This window comes from Hakea prostrata, chromosome 10 (assembly GCF_041222555.1).
Source record: "Hakea prostrata isolate BN-2017 chromosome 10, UWA_Hpros_2, whole genome shotgun sequence".
NCBI lineage: Eukaryota > Viridiplantae > Streptophyta > Magnoliopsida > Proteales > Proteaceae > Hakea > Hakea prostrata.
In genome coordinates, this window is record NC_142609.1 from 4,477,951 (window position 1) to 4,495,076 (window position 17,126).

Below are 17,126 nucleotides of genomic sequence, written 5' to 3' on the forward strand. Positions count from 1 at the left end.
TGTTGCGTTGGTGGCCTAGGCAACACCTTTTCACCTTATTGATGCCTTTGTTTTCTTCCCCCTCAAACACCTATACACCATGACAACAAATCATCACAAGTAATTGGAGAAGAACATCATACTCCTGTCTCTACTAAAAGAGGGACGTTACCTAGTGGTGGGTCTGAGGTGTGCTCCAAGAAACCAAGCTCTGAGACTACATGAAAGAGATTGAAAAGTGCCCTCAATAAGGCACCAGTAAGGGGTCCTATGGATATGCATGTTAAACGCACTCCTGAGGAAGTTGTTGATGAAAGGAGGGGGCAAAGAGTGCTACTAAGACAACAATCTTGAATAGAATGAGATTCACGGAAGAAAAGAAGCGAGTGGATAACCACATCGCTGATTGGATGTATTAGTGCATTCCATTCAATGCAATTAAAGCTAAAAGCTTTGAGGTGATGATCGAGTCTGTTGCACAATATGGTTCTAGGTATAAGCCCCCAACTTACCATGAAGTCAGGGTGCCTTTATTGAAGAATGTGAAAGAAAGAACGTTGAAGATGAGGAAAGGTTATGAAAGGTATTGGAAGATGTATGGATGCACACTCATGTCGGATGGGTGGACTGACAAAAAGGGTAGGCACCTCATCAATTTTTTTGTCAATTGTCCAGAGGGAAAATTCTTCCTTGGTGCTGTGGATGCATCTAGCCATGTGCAAGATGCAAAAATGCTCTTTCAATTATTGGAAAACAATGTTTAAGAAACTCGGGAAGAGCATGCAATTCACGTGGTGATTGATAATGCCTCAAATTACAAAGCAGCAGGGGCATTATTAATGGAGAAGATGACTACATTTTATTGGACTCCCTGTGCAGCCCACTATCTTATTTGATGCTAGAGGACATTGAGAGTTTGAAACAATATAAGGACATAATTCAAGGGAAGAGAATAACCACTTTCATTTCCAACCCTATCTTTTCCCACCCAACGCCTTGGGTTAGTGTGAAGCTATATGTCTGTTGTGTAACTTCTCTTTATGGTTTAATGGATATTATTATTAATATTTGAGTGCGGAGGAATTCTCTGCTGCTCTAACTCTCCCGCGGACAAGAGATCAGATTCCCCTTCCAGAGGTATCAGTTACATAGGCACACAAGATTGCTTGAGGACTTGAGCCAGAAGACAAATGGCAGGGATCTTTTGAGGGTTGTAGTGACTAGATTTGCCACTTCATTCTTGACACTCCAAAGCTTATTGAAATATAAAGATGACTTCAGGCACTTATTCATTTTTTAGGAGTGGACAAAATCCAATTTGTCCAAGACAAAAGCAAGGAAGAGAGTAGCTGAAACAACATTTTCTACATCATTTTGGCATGGTGTGGAGGATTGCATTAGAGCATCACAACCTCTTATGATTGTATTGGGGATTGTAGATGTTGATGAAAGACCCGCATTGCCTGAAGTGTTTGTAGCCATGCAAGAGGCTAAAAGAAGAATAAAGGATAATTTTGGAGACAAAGAACAACTCTAGAAGAAAGTCATACAAATAATTGATAGGCAATGGGAGTGTCAGATGGAAAGATCTCTATATGGTGCAACCTTATTTTTGAATCTTGGGAAGTTCTACAGTTGTAGATGATTGTGAGTTGATTAGTTCTCTCCAAACTTCTTTCAATAAAGTTGTTGGAAGACTAGTGCTTGATGTAAATCTACAAGATAAAGTATTCCACCAGGCAAGTGAATACAAGTAAGTTAGAGGTCCTTTCTCCACAAGTATGGCTATCAAACAGTGTACAACCATGAGTCCTCGTAAGTTTTTACTTGTATGTATTTATTTTTAGTTATACTTATTTGGTTTATAACTCTAGCTTTTATGTTAATCTATTTTTTTTATACTATAGTTACATGGTGGGATACACATGGAGGAAATGCTTTTGAGCTTACAAGGATTGCACAGAGGATACTAGGGCTTTGTTGTTCCTCCTCTGGTTGTGAATGGAATTGGATCACATTTGAGTTTGTAAGTATTAAGTGGTTTAAGTATTTAAAATACTTTTAAGTTTAAATTTTGGAAGAATGACTTGGGATTCTTTGCAATTGCTTATGAATTCAGATTCACACCAAGAAGAGGAATTGGCTAGAACATGAGCGGCTGAATTATCTAGTTTTTATTTAGTACAATCACCGTCTTCAAGAAAGGTTCAATAAAAGGCGATTACAAAATAGAAATTATGATCCACTACTCTTTGATGAGCTTGACTAGAGCAGTGAGTGGATGGTTAGTCAGCCTGATGATTTAGTCCATCCTGAGGGTGATCTTACTTGGAGCACTGCTGATAGAGCTATGGGGGCATCTGCATCACTTGAGGACCAGAACAGACCGAGGAGAGGTCAACCAAGTGAATCAACATCCGCTGGAGTTAATATATGTTACTCACGTCGCAGGTCTTTGGAGAGGGTGGTTGAGGAACATGATCTGAGTTTGATGGAGACATGGAAGTAGTGGAAGATTTGCATGATGATGAGGACATTGTAGATGATTATGGTTTGTGGTCTAGGACAAGAACCTCTTCGAAGCAACAACTTCGAAAAGACCTCCCATTTGCTACCAATTTGCTTGATGATGATTATAACTAGTTGACTTATACTTTTCTATTGGGAATTTTGGATATAGATTGTGGATTTTTATTGGGAATTTTGGATATGGATGTTTTGTTATATTTGGGATTTGGACTTTAGATTTTAGATATAAGTGGGATTGTTTGCCTAAATATTTAAAACTTTCTATTTATATATTTGGCTATATGCTTTGTTTCATTTTCTTCTTCTACTTGTGAGGATATTTGGCTAGAGCTCGACAATGTAGAGGAGGTGGAGCTGTAGGTACCGGTGGAGGTGGAGATGTAGATGGTGCTAGTGTTGGTGACGTTTAATGAAGGTATGTTGTCTACTTGTTTTGTTTATGCATCTATGTGTTTACCATTTAGTCCCATTTTATCATATCTTGATTCTTGAATTCAATTGTTAATGATAGTATGCTACTTGGAATTAATTTAGAATCTACTATGTGTGGTTTGTAGTGTGTTGGATGACTTAAGGTAGGCTAATATTAGTTTTTTTATTAAAAAAGATATGATAGATTTATAATGAATTAGAGTGTATAAGATGTACACTAAAAATTTCAATTTAAAAGCCTCGACCGCCTCGGAGGGCGCCTCGTCAACTCATCACCTCAATTAGCCTTGTCGCCTTGTCGCCGTGCCGTGACAACTATGGTTATAATTGTCATATTGATAGTCATACTCAATACATGAACAACAAAGACCAACTGAATAAAAGGGATGTGATGATCAAACCTGTAGCCTTCTCTAAGAGTGTCACGATCAGTCTTAATAGGCAACTTGTCTGGTGTACTGTTGCCGTTTCCATAGAAATCAACTGCAGAACATAAATATAGAGGCTGAAATGCAATCTATACTGTAACAATTACATAATTTTCAAGAAAATAAGGGGCGAAGGTAAATTAAAGAAGAAAAAAAATACCTACCATACAACAATGTCAAACTCAAATTCCAGATCAGGTTATAACCAATTAGTTAGCAAGAAAGAATAATAATTATATCATAAGTAAATAAAAAGCAAGATGACACAAGGAGAAAAAGGGAAAAATTAGTCACATTAGAAGAGACAAGAAACCATGTCCAAAAGCCTAATGTAAAGCATCAAGGATCCCAATATCGCCCATTACATAAGGAAGTATTGAAACATGCAAAACTCCCTGCACCTCAATAGATGAACTACTGTATATTAGTTCTTTCAACCATTGCAACCACAGAGGATTCTTTAATTGCACCAACAGAACTCGTCCTACAGTTCTGTTCACTAGTCAAGCCATAGAAGTTGGACGTTGTCTTCCTCAATTGCACCATTTAAGTATTATTGTTGATTATCAGTTAGTGATAGTTTTCCATTACAATTCTGCATAAGTTCTTGGGTTATTTCAAAACATTTGTGATCTGTTTTCCTCGGAATATCTTTGATGTACCTATGTTCCTTTAGGTATAACAAATCAAAATCCCAAATGGAAATGACTTTTGTCTCTCCAATGTAGTTCCAGATTGGAAGCAAATTAGAAGCCAATAGCCAGCATCTGATATGAACAGGTAGGTTTGGATATGTCAAAGCAATTTTAGCATTAAAAGTGATAACAGGGTTGTGTCAGATGAAAGTAGGATGGTCTGTCAATTAAGTAGCACTGGAACTGATTGGCAGCAGAAGTAGAGTTAGGGTTGTGTTCTAGACAGGTGAAATGTCTGGGAACATAGGGTTTACAATGTGACACGGTTTGCATAAAATGTTCCCAAGGGGAGAACAAGGCACCCAATCACTTTAGGGTGAATTTCTGATGGCTGGAATGTTCTAAGCAAAAGTTAGGGTTTTGGGATAGTAATTGAGAGTGTCATTTGTCAGGGTTTTAGTGACAGGATGGAGGCAGGCTCCGGATTGAGTTAGCCAATAGGGTGCTATAGTATTTCTTGAAATATGGGCAGGCTTTGATGGTTGAATGGGTCTGGTGAAGAATTTGAGAAAACAGGATGATGTAAGGAAATGGTTAGTACGCTATGCTTTGGCTGGTTTTGTGATTAAGGTGAAGAAGGGTTAGGGTTGGGATCGACCAGACGCACTGCTATTTCAGGTTCTTCTCAGCAGCAGCTTGTTTGGCAGAGAACTTGAAGAAAGATTGAATCATGACGTTGGACTTGAAGCAGATCTTCAAAGAACACCCTGCTGACCTTGATCAAACACAAGAAAAAAGTCTCGATGAAGTGAACGTTGCAGACAGCAGCTTGCAAAGACAGTTTTCAAGATTCAGAGACAAGAATGACCCCTCCACTGAATTCCTTTATTTATAATACGACCAAAAGCCTAGGCTGTATCTTTCTTCCAAATTTGTGGAGGTGTGGAGAATAAAAAGACGACTAAAAGGGAATATTCCAAAACAGCTTAAACTGAACCACTGGTTCAAACCAGAAAAACCAGTTCCATTTACTGCATCTAGAAAGTATACATAACCATCCATAATTTAGGTCCATAAATGTGGCCAATTACCTCAAAAACCCACAGGATCAAAGGCAGACATGCATACAACCCAACCCAAGTATTATTCCCAAACAAAGAAGCCCAATTTGGTGATGAATATGCATCATCCCATCTAAGATTGTATGGTTCTGTTAGGATGTCATATTAGATCAAAAGCATGAAATATACACGTGTACGACATGTTACTATAGGACTTCATAGAAAAAATGGAGGTGATACCAAGAATCAGCATTGTGAGTGAAACAACAATAAAAGCAAAAAATTATTAATGTAATTAGATCATAAGAGTTTCGATGGAATGTCTTTGAAGACGGCCACTATCTTTTGCCTACTGAGATGGCAGTTGTTTCTTTGTCAACTCTTAGAAGTTGGTGGGCTGGCGCTACCTAATTCTTTCATTGTACTAGAGATAGTAGTATTGATTTGTCATCACTTGGGAATTAAACCTCTGCAATCAAAATCAAAACCACATTTCCACTAATCAGTTTCCTATAAAAATTTTGAATTTTTTAGCTCACATGGTGATTTTTAAGGTCATTTTTTGTAATGGCTCACCAGATTAGTGAAAAACACAACCTAAATTGTTGCATCGAACAAAACTTTTATATCAACTTTACACTGATTTGTGCATCTAAACCTGAAATCTTCCTCAAACCAAAAAGGAATTCTTTTTTCTTTCATTTTTTTGGGTTAGGGCATGTACAAAACCTCATCCTCTATACATAATCAATTGATTGCACATGTCTCTCCATACTTTGTTCTCCTCGTTATACATTATAAAGTTTTATTATTCACAGTGTTTTATGCTTTAAAACTGTTTTTACATGTATCCTAAGCATTTCCTTGCTTATCTTTAACAAATATTTCGTCTCTCCAGTATGACACAATAGATCTCTTAAATTCACCTTTCCAATAGACTACGTTATACCAATACTCTAAGCCTTCGATCCACCCTAACTATTATTGTCCTGTACATGATGCTTTGCAACTTTCAAACCTTCCTGCTGCTATTTGTGAGTGTTTTCTTCACTGGTTTTCTCAGTTCATACTACTAATAGTGCTGCCACTTCGGCAATGAGATTGATCATCTCTTATTCTACCTCCTACCACAACTGCTGATTATGATACAGGAGCATCTTATCCAGTGTTGTCTTGCTCTCTGGCTCCTGTGGTCTGGATTTGTGTTTTCATCTACAATTTGCTACTGTTATTGAAGGATTTTGATAATGCATTTAGTGTTGCAACGGTTACTGATCAGATCTGTGCCCTTAAAATTGTTTTCTTGCTTCACTGCCTGGATGATCCTTTGAGTTGGAGACAAGTTTGTATTCACTGATTGTTTTTAAGAACTTAACTTTACTGCATGGTCGGAGCAGAACTGTCCAATACAGACAAGGATTGGAGTATTCTTTTAAATTATGTGACCTGATCATCATAAAGGTTCAATAGTAGTTGTTGGTATTCATTCTAAATACTCTAGGAAAGCATGTCACACTTGATTTTTCCTGCAAATTCAGGACTTACAAGTCATTTTGTCCATTGGCACTCGACTAGATGTTTAGCTTCACCAGAGTCCTGATTGTCAAGATATCATGATTCTTCTCTATAATGCTACCATTTTGGAGGTCTTCTTGATGTGGTAGTTGCTGGATTGCAGTTTCATTGTCTATACATGTTCTGTAGCTGTTGAGGAAGTGTTTATTCCTTGGTCTACACTTGTTATTCTACTAATTGTTGATTATAGTTACTGGTCAGTCCTCTTTTCTGATTTGCCATTAAATTTCTACCAAACATTGTGGATACCTTCTACTGTTTGCAAGGCTGCGAAAGTACAATATGATCAACTTCCCGTCTGTGATATCCTACGAGACTTCTAATATCATCTGATGTCAATTATTTTTCATCATAATTTTTTTGTTTCTTCTCTGCAATTGGATTTGGCCTCATATTTATCTTCATCTGCTGGTTTTACTGGTGTTCATTATCCTTTAATATGGAATGGCTTATTTGAGTTGGTATAGGTTGTTGCAGCACTATTGGGACCGCACAAATTCGTCTTTTGTTTTTGTACCCTGAATTATTTGTTCACTCGTTTTGCTATTCATGAAGGGGACAATATGATAATGCCGGAAGAAGGATTTCTTCCTGTTGCATTATCTACCTGTCTTCCTATGGAGATTTTGCCTGTCTTACTCGTGAATACAATTGTTTGTCCCTCATTTGGAGATTTATTAACTGTCTTTATATAGTATTATATGTTATCTTCTTTATGGAGATTTATTATTATGGATTTCTTCTTATCGAATATTTCTTATCTGTCTGTTGAATACTTTTTCATACTGTTTTGTCTGAAATTCTTCTAGTTAAAAATTTCAAAATTTTTTGCATGCAGCAATCATTGCCCATCTTCCACTGTTGCTTTTCTGAGATTTTTCTATTTGACGATTTTTGTCCTGCAGTGTTGATTTTGTCCAGTATTGCTACTGTTTTATGGGCTGTTCATAACATTCTCGCTGCTTAAATTATTAACTAGATTCTTCTTCACATATTTCTGTGTTGATACTGATGGTGACTGATATATTTAGAAAGTGGTGCAAGTAAAGGAGGATTTCTTATGTAATTATGTTATCCAAAGGTCATCGGCTTCTACAATAGTTTGGCTGTGGAGATTATTGTCCCTGTCATTCCAAGTTGAAGCATAGGAGATATATATGCTCTGGTCCTTGTTTATAAACTGTGGCTCTTGCAAGCGCAACAACGACAATAGCAACAAGAAAACTTGTCCCAACTAAACTGGGTTGGCTACATGGATCTTTGCCTTCCAATCAGCTCTGTGGTTCTTGCTATTAGTTACCGTCTATCTTTAAAAGAATGTTGTGTTGTCTACCAAAGGATGATGGTGCCTACAATCTTTCTTGTAGTACTCAAATCTTTTACTATAAATAGGGTGAATGACATCCTACTATCCCTGACCATTTAAGAGATTAAACATTCTCAAAGTTTCATATTTGATGCTTGGGATACCTAATTACCTACATCAAGATAAGATTAACCGGTTAATTAATTTATTTTTTTCCTATTTCCGTTTTACTCTTATTGTGTACGAGGCCACCCTTCCCTAAATTTCTATTTTTAATTTCCATTTTTACCTTTAATTAAGTTTTTTCGCAAATCTTGAGTAAAAACAAGTTTTTCCCTAAAATGAATCTCAGATGAAAAAGAAAAAAATTAGTAATCTAGATAACCGCTTCTTCTTATCTTAATTTAGGTATGCCAAACATCATATACTAAATGCTGGGAATGTTAACTGCGATTTCTTAAAACATCAGTTATTATGGATATCATTTACCCTTCTAAATATGATAGCATGTCTAAAGGTTTTAGAGCTAACCAGAACCATGAATTTCTTCCCAATATTTTCTCTCTCTTACGTCTAGTCCCTTCCCCCTTCTCTTCTCCTTCTTGCTCCCTTCTACTGATTGTCTTCTTCTCTTCTTAATCTTCTTTGATCGTAGACAAAAACTATGATTTTGTAACAGTATCATTAGATGCTAGTATTAAATTCAACAAAGCAGCGTAAGTACAACAGACTAATTTATTTAACTGTAAATGTGAGGATGTGTGTAGCCCCCTCCTATCTTTGGTAGAGGAGATTGTTCACCATCCATTTGTTTTAGGACACTAGGATTGAACAAATAGAAAGCTCACTATCTGCATATTTCCATCATGTCCATCATATACAGTCCCCCCCCCCCCCCCTCCCAAAGAAAAAGAAAAAAAGAAAAAAAAAGAACCTCAGTTTTAGCACTTGGAACAGGTGAAAAAGCATGAAGCTGGAAGACAATAACACAAGCCAGAGTAACTGTGCAACGGAGACTCATGTTGACCTTCTCCAGAGCACTCTGCCTGGCTGAGGAGCTTTTATCTAGAATTCAAATAAAGTTTCAAGCAAGAGGGGAAGTAGTACCAAGAAGGTCATTAGCACTGTTTATCGTATCAAACAATACCCACTCAAATGCGTTCCTTCCGAAAGGGCCAACACCATGATAGAAATGTAAATTACACATTGAGACTGCCCAAACAATGAAATATTAAATGTGACTTTGCATTGGTATCAATTGATCAGGCAGAACACCATCAGTGCTCCAAGTCATTGCAGCCATCCTCCCAAATAAAAAGAGGAGGTTTAAACTCTAGACCCATCATGATATTATCTACGGAACATTACTAAACACCAAATGGTACCGCTGACCATTAACCTAGAACACAAACTTAGAAAAGCAAATCTAATCATCTAAAGTGAGGAATGAAAAAAGTCTCACTTATAGTGAAAACGAACCCTAAGGAATAATAATAGAAAATTAAAACGGAGAAAAGCATCCGAAGAAAAGCAAGAAAAAAAGATCTAAATGAAGGTAACATTACCGTAATCCTTCAAAAATTTCTTGTGACGATCGTATGCGTTGAGTCCTCGAATGTGAGATTGATACTGTCTGCGGAAACAAGTTATCAGGTGACTTTTGCTGAAAAAATAATTACCAGTCTCAGGAATCAAATGTCATTTTTGAAGGCTTACTGCTTTCTCTCTTCCTTCTCGAATATTGTGGACTTCAGAGACCCGAACGACGCCATAATTACTCTTCGAGCTACTTAGCGTTTTGTCCCAGAGAAGAACAACGCTAGGAACTCATGAGGGTTGCCAAGTTCAGAATTCTTGAAGAGTTGGCATATTTGACTCCGTCGCAAATGTATTCGATCGGTTCGATTTTGGTTCGACCTGAGGGAGCGCCTACTAGCGTGAACCGACCAAATTGAAAACTGATTCGATTTTGAAATTTTTATAGGGAAATTTTCAAAGACACCCTTGGGTTCCCTAAACTTAATTCCGCCAATGGAGTTATTCAATTTATCAATCAGACACTGATAAGGTAAAAATGCATCAAAAACACTCATGTCCTTAGGGCCTGTTTGGTTGTCAGAATCTAGGAAGATTCATGAATCGAATACTTATACCTGTTTGGTTGTAAAACATCAATATATTCATTAAATTCAAAGATTTCACTATTTTCCCTAAAAACATGAATTGAGCCATTATTGGGTATTGGGTGAAATCCATGAATTCCACTTTAAGTATAAAATTGATGAAATTTGCGGATTCATGTGGAGTAACTCAACGGAACTCTATAAACTCAATAGATTTGAGGCTAATCAAACAGTTGAATCTGTATATTTGAAATGTATAGATTTAAAATCTCATTTCATTTCAAATCCTTGGATTCATGTAACCAAATAAGCCGTAAGAAAATTTCAAACCTAGAATTGACACCTATATGAATGATTTTTTTATTTTTTTTTTCGGAATAAAGAGCTTGTATTAAGAGAGTAACTAAATAAGAGGATTACAAAATATAGTATGATTTTTTTATATTTTTTTTTCCATCATCATCAATCCAGTCACAATTTGACCAACTTACAATCACTTTGACTAATATTTTAAGGATAAAAAAAAGAGGGAGAGAGAATTGAACCATTATACACAAGAGGTTACACAGAGAAGCACTTTCTTTTGCCTTCAACTGGATGACTAGAAAATTCTACCAAAACAAATTACAACGCCGTGGAATGTTCCTTACCTCTCAATGTGGGTTTGTACCAAAATTTGATGATGGCCGCTCATATATATAGACTAGAAAAACAATCTAGATCAGATCAGTCAACACTAGTTTGTCTAAATGTTTGACCATAGGGTCGCCTTCACAACCAACCCAACAAACTAATAACAGAGACGTGAGGAAGAAAGAAGAAGAAAATACAACCCATGGTGATTGGTTAGTTTCATTTAAACATAGACTGAGACAACACCTTACAGAATCAAAGAATGAATACAAAGAATACAAAGGCATCAGTGGGTATTGCTTGCAGAGACCCACATCATTTCTTCAGAATCACCTGCCATAATTAACCTCAGTTTCCTCTTTTGGAGACTTTAATCTTGAAGAGACCAAGGTTTTAATTTACAGCCTGCACAGGGCTTGAATTCACATTAAGCAAACCAAAATCTTCTCAACTTCCCCAGGTTTGGGTTTCAAGATATGACAGAGTTTAGGACTTCTTCTAAGCTCAAATGCATTTCAGGCAACAAGCTTGAAATAAAGCCTGACTCACTTGAATCTGGAAGCAACTGAGGTGTAAGCAAAATCGAAACCTCTAATGTTCCCATCATTTGGGTTTCAAAATCTGGTCTCCTTTTTAGTTCTAACATCGATTGCCCTTCAGCTTAACAGTTTAAAAGAAAAGAGTGACATGAATCTACAAGTATCTGAGATGGGTTAGTCTCCAACAGTAAACAAAACCAAAAGTTAAACTTCCTCCAGATATTATGTTTCAAGGTCAGATTCTAAGTCATCTTCTTCCACTGGCTGGCGGCATATGAAAGGAGGCGGTGGAGGATCGACAGGTGATGAGCCATCCAGCACCATCACCACCTCCTCCATTGAAGGCCTCAGCCTCTCATCACCTTGTAGACACCAAAATGCAATTCTCAAAGCACGCTCTAACTCATTCTCATCTACTCCATCTACAATCTTACTGTCTACTACTCTCTGTGCCCTTCCCTCTGCCCACTCCTTGTATACCCACTCACAGACATTCTCGGCCCCTCGACAACCAGTCACCATCACCAGCACCATCTCCCCAAAGCTCCCGATATCTCCTGCTGCCCCAGCACTAGCTTTAGAGCTGCTACATAGCCTCTCTAGTCCAAATTCAGTCACCTTTGCTGCCAATTCTTCATCCAAAACCACATAATCCCAGTTCAGATTTCCATGGCTCACAAATTCCCTACACCCTGTGTGCAAGTAGGCCATGGCCTTAGCCACTCCGAAACATATCTCCATTCTCTTACTCCATGTTAGCCTACTGCTAGGATTTGCTTCTTCCAACCATTTCCCAACAGAACCATTCTTAGCAAATTCATAGACCAAGTATTTGTGCCCTGACTCACAACAGAAACCTTCAAGCTTCACCAGGTTTCTGTGGTGAATGCTGCCTATAACTGAAACCACACACCTGAACTGTTTCTCTGTAATGGTAGCCCTCATATCCTTGATAGCAACTGGTCTACTGTCAGAAAGGAAACCCTTAAACGTTTTAGACCCAATTCGACTTTTGAAGTTCCCTGTGAGATCCTTGATCTCAGTATAAGAAAAGACTACCAAACCATGTGAATGAGGACTCTTGTAAGCTACAGCAGAGCCTTTTTTGATAGCTCTTCTTCTGATGAAGATGTAGACACCAATCCCAATCTGAATTATCACAAAGGCACCTACCGTGCCAGCTGCTGCTCCGATCAGACAAGGAATGCAGTAAACAGAAGACCTTTTGAGCTTAGAAGACTCTGGAGATGAAGGGGAGGATGTTGGAGCATTTCTGGGCAACACAGCTATGGGGTCTTCATCTGAACACTTCTTGACAAAGGAAACGGATCTCAGGGAGGGATATGAGTAGCCTGAGATGTAAATGGTTTGCTTTGCTATGCATCGGGCTGTACCATCGTTTGCTACTGTCACAGATGTGCAAAGAGAATCATTCAAACATGAGGTTTTGCATTGATCCAAATTGGTGAAGGTGACTGAATCATTGGGAGGGTAGAGTCCATAGAGGGTAGTGTGTTCAAGCTTGATCATGGTGTTGCCATTTACACACTTAGGCTTAGATGGTGCTAGGCATTTCGAATTGGAATCATTGTTTAATCCATATGGGCATTTGCAGATAGTGGATCCAGCCTCGGTGAAGACACAGATGCCACAGAGGCCGCAGGTGGCGAAAACATCACATTGATTAGGTATTGCTTGCCATACTGGGCGCCATGACCTGGAAGCTTCAACCCATGAATACATTCTAAGATTCCCATCTACATCTAACCTGAGAAATCGAAAACTCACCGAGGAATCGTTATGGTCTGCACCAAAAACTGTCCAGATGGGTCTGTATCTTTGGTCGAGAAGTTGCAGGGCACCATTGGAGGTGAGAGAAACTCTATTGCGCCCTGTAGATGAATTTTCACTTCCACTAGTCCAGTACACGACATCGCTTTCCCACCTGAGCCGTAGATAACCTGAGGAATTCATGGAAAGACTATAGTAACTGGAGATGGAATTCTTGCTTGCAGCTCTGAGAGTTTCGGAGATGGAGAAATTCTGGCCAGGAAGAAGGGTATCAGATGGAGTCTTGAAGCTTTGCCAAACGACCTGTTTGTCTCTGTTATGAAGAATAAGGTTCCCATTGTCAAGCAAAGCTGCTGAAGCAACAGCAGAATGGCTAGTGTTGCTGGTCCAGATAGTCATTCCTGTCAACGAATCAAACAGAACCAGATCTCCAGCTTGTGTAAGCTCAAGATAGGAATTGCCGCCAACGGAAACACCAGCAGCTGCCACCCAAACAAAGGTTCGTTTGCTCACAGGAATAGAGTCTGAATTGAATACGATCCCCGCACTATGCTGGTTAGGCTGATCAGAGCTGTTGAAGAACCCAAATGCGAAATCCCCATTTGAAGAGACCCAATGGTTATTTGATGCAACAGATACTTTAGAACCAAGAGGAATTTCTGAAGAAACAACCAACGAAAGTAGAAACCAGAGACCAAAACAGACAAGTAGAGGCAAATTAAACACAATCTTCTCTCGTTCAAGCATCTCTCTTCCTCAGAGACACAGACAATGGTAACCAATGTTACAACATCAACCGGGCAAGTCAAAGATATAGAGGAAACAGCTGACCTGTTTGCAGGTGTGGTGGCTTTGGTGAGGGATTAAAAACATAAACAATTCAACTGCCCATGGAAGCTATGCATTTGTTAATACCAAAAATCCTCAAAAGCGATAGTCAAAACCTGGACTTCCAGAAGCTCAAGCTTCGGCTGGAGGAGGGAAGAACCGCCCCGTCTGTCTGGAAAAATACTCGAAGGGAGGAAAACAGGTGACGCAGCAGGAGCTCTTAGATTCAGGATTTGACACGAATGGGAGATAAAGAAACAAATTTCAGCACCAAACGAAATGAAAATTTGGGTTTAGATGAGATGAACTCCAACAACCTTCAACCCAGGAAGAAATCTGACAAAATTTTGAAAGAAAATAAAATCAAAATAGAATTTTTATACCAACTGGGACCCAACTAGGCCAGCGGTATCCGCATTTCGCCAGCAAAGATCACTATCAAGAGATAAAAGATGCAAAGAAGATATATTTCTGAACAAAGAAAATTCAAACATACCAAGAAGAGAAATTTCGAGAATACTTAAACCACTATAAAATCGAAAATCCAATCTAAGTTTTGAAATGGATAACTCGAATGAGAAAATTTTAGAACTACGGCAGACTCCGAAGTAGGTAAACCCAGAGAAAAAGCAAGAGACTATCTTGAAATCAAACCCCAACGTCAAAGAACAGCCGCATTGGATGAAACGTAGCAACAGAAGAATTTGCCAGGAAACAAGAACCTAAATTGAAGAGCCATGGGGAAGTGCTACGCATAAAGAGAACATCGTTAGTGGTTGCTCGTGGAGGTGAAGAACCAAAAGTCAAAAAGTAGATTACAGACTTCAATGCTGTCTCTCAGCCTTTCAGACAAATGGGTAGGCGGAGGCTACTATTTCCGGCAATGTCACCGGAAAGTCAAGAAATTACAGTAAAGAAGAGTACCGCGAAACGCCATTAAAGCTCTCTTTGATCAGAAATCATTAGAACCCAGAAGAATTGAAGAATTGACGAATTGTAACTGGTGAGAATAGAAAAAAGAAAGATGGGTTAGGAAGAGATTCCCTGACAACAGTCAAAATGTCTTTGTCAATAAAACATAATACCCTTGCTTTCTACAAGAATAACGAAAATGCCACTGAAAAGCGACGTCTGCGTCTCACGTGTGTAAAGTCTAAGTGCAGGTACTGAGTCCGAGTCAGAATGGTGTCACGCGACTCACAACGGACAAATGGATTTTCCTGGGAAAGGAATCTGTTTTCCATAATTTAATAGGAAAATGGGTTGCACATGTGAATGTCCACGCATGAGTGCGTAACAGTAGCTGCTTTGCATGGAGCAGATAAAAAGTTAGAGGCTAAAAGATGACAAAAATATATTTGAAATCCAAGGACCACTCATCGCATTGTACCACCAAACACTGTCGTACTTTCTTTTAATTAGAGTAGGATTCTGTTTGGATACTGAGAAATTTATAGAAAATATAGAAAAAAAGTGAGCATAGGTGAAGCCAATATTTTTATGGGAACAAATATTGTATCCAATATGGAAAACAACAAATCCCATTGTAGTCTGTCACCCTATGGTTTATTATTAAAAGGTTAGCTCTAAGGAAGAGGTCAATAATTAGAAATCAAACAAGAATCCTACAAATAATTTATCCAACTACTAAGAATGATTGCCTAACCTCAAGGGTTAGCTCAATTGGTAAATCCAACACTTCATAATATGAGGTCGGCAGTTTGAATTTCCTTAGACTTAGAGACGTATATAAAAAATAGTTATCGCTCCGTCACCCACCTCATTTATGTATATTATCTTCTGAGGATTAGTCGAGATCCACAGAGCGAACCTCAATTCCAAAAGCCACCGATAGAAACAAAAAAAATTGTATTTACGAGGATAGAATAGTTATTTGTCGGTGACAAGCTAACTTTTTTGCCAAGTAGACCCTAATCCTATTTGGGTTATGGATTTCACTTCAAATTAGACAAGAGACCTTAACATTTCCCTTTCAAGAATGATTAGCGGAATGCCTCGTGGATCTGCATCATTGCAAAATTGACCAAATGCATCTGTAAAGCAATTTAAGAAATTGATAACTGGAGTAATTCAATCTTAATACGTGCAACATTTTCAAATCCGCCAAAGAACTGGATAAGATGTCACTTAGGACTAATGGACAAAAATTCACCTAAAATTATAGGTGAACATGTAATTTAGGCTTCATACAATGAGCAAATACAACCCAAGTGTTTGTAAGAGGGCTCTTGCAAGGTCTTCAAAAAAGGGGAAAGAAAGAAAGAAAGGAGAAGAAGAAGCATATGTCTAAGTGTGAAAGCCATTATATGCACACAACAAGGTAGGATTCTTTCTTCATTATTTCATTATTGAAAAGAACATAGTAGATATTTACTAGAATTCCTTTCCTTGAATTTTGTCTTTGATTTCCTTCCTAAAGTTAACTTTTACCCTCCCTCCATCCTTGATATTTTAAAGTGCTCCAGTTACCTTTCGTTCACGTATGTTAAATTTGTCAACCAATACCTTAATTTAAAATTAAGCAGTTCAAAAGGTTATTACCAAATCATACACTCTTTTTCCTTAAACTTCTACCTAATCACACAGAACAAGGTTGGAGGAATCACAAATCATGGTACAAGCTATCAATAATTTTTATTTCAATTAACTCCAAAATTGTTGATTCATCCTATGAATTTCTCTGTTTTTGGGCATGCGGATTAATTATAGGATTCTTGAAGGCCAAATGCATTTCAAATTCTAGGTTTTATAGCCTTACATATTGAATTTGATAGATGGAGATTTGTGCTCTCTCACCTTTGTTTATCACATATAAGAGGGGGGGGTCCATTGAAAATTTACTTCGGATTTCTTATGAAAATTCAAAAATATATCCCTTAATAGGTGTGGAGAGATGTGGGAGAATCACAAATCAAGGTAAAGAATTCGAGCATTTACAATTACCCATATGGGAGAACAGGAATGACCCTATAAGAGTCCATATCCTCTTCAGATGTACATTTCATCTAAAATTTTGTCTTACAGTCCATCTGACAATAGATGGACTCAAAGTGCTTGTGTCAATGAATTGTAAAATACTAATGAATAGAAGGTGTGAAATGAGTAAAGAAAATTCAAATCAACCCTATAATAGACCCACAAATTAAATCATCTCATGATTTAAGGGCCTGTTTGGTTACATGAATCTAGAGATTTCAAATCTCTGGATTTATGAATCTGAGAATTGTACCCGTTTGGTTGTAAAAA

General features: G+C 37.9%; 2 protein-coding genes across 8 annotated transcripts in view; both read right to left on the reverse strand.

Moving 5' to 3' along the window:
* Nucleotides 1-9,808, reverse strand: part of LOC149001608 (folate-sensitive fragile site protein) — a 35,029-nt gene extending 25,221 nt beyond the window's left edge. For 4 of the 7 annotated variants that reach the window (XR_016170431.1, XM_089138864.1, XM_089138863.1 and 1 more), the window contains exons 1-3: nucleotides 9,662-9,806; nucleotides 9,511-9,578; nucleotides 3,342-3,423 (exon numbers count right to left, since the gene is read on the reverse strand). Coding sequence is in view for 6 of the 7 variants with exons in the window: in XM_089138864.1 (XP_088994990.1) it covers nucleotides 3,342-3,423; nucleotides 9,511-9,578; nucleotides 9,662-9,717 (206 nt within the window). In the remaining variant the exon portion in view is untranslated. Of the gene's footprint in view, nucleotides 1-3,341; nucleotides 3,424-9,510; nucleotides 9,579-9,661 lie in introns of all 7 variants that reach the window. The other 3 variants (XM_089138866.1, XM_089138867.1, XM_089138865.1) reach the window with 3 other exon arrangements.
* Nucleotides 9,809-10,450: 642 nt separating this feature from the next.
* On the reverse strand, nucleotides 10,451-14,842 carry LOC149001609 (curculin-like (mannose-binding) lectin family protein / PAN domain-containing protein). Its single transcript, XM_089138281.1, has one exon. It carries the CDS (start codon nucleotides 13,776-13,778, stop codon nucleotides 11,463-11,465), a length of 2,316 nt encoding a protein of 771 aa, XP_088994407.1. The 5' UTR covers nucleotides 13,779-14,842; the 3' UTR covers nucleotides 10,451-11,462.
* Nucleotides 14,843-17,126: the final 2,284 nt, after the last annotated feature.

What these genes read in the sequence shown, in the direction of transcription:
- LOC149001609 (XM_089138281.1), bottom strand. Translation starts at nt 13,778, where the DNA reads ATGCTTGAACGAGAGAAGATTGTGTTTAATTTGCCTCTACTTGTCTGT.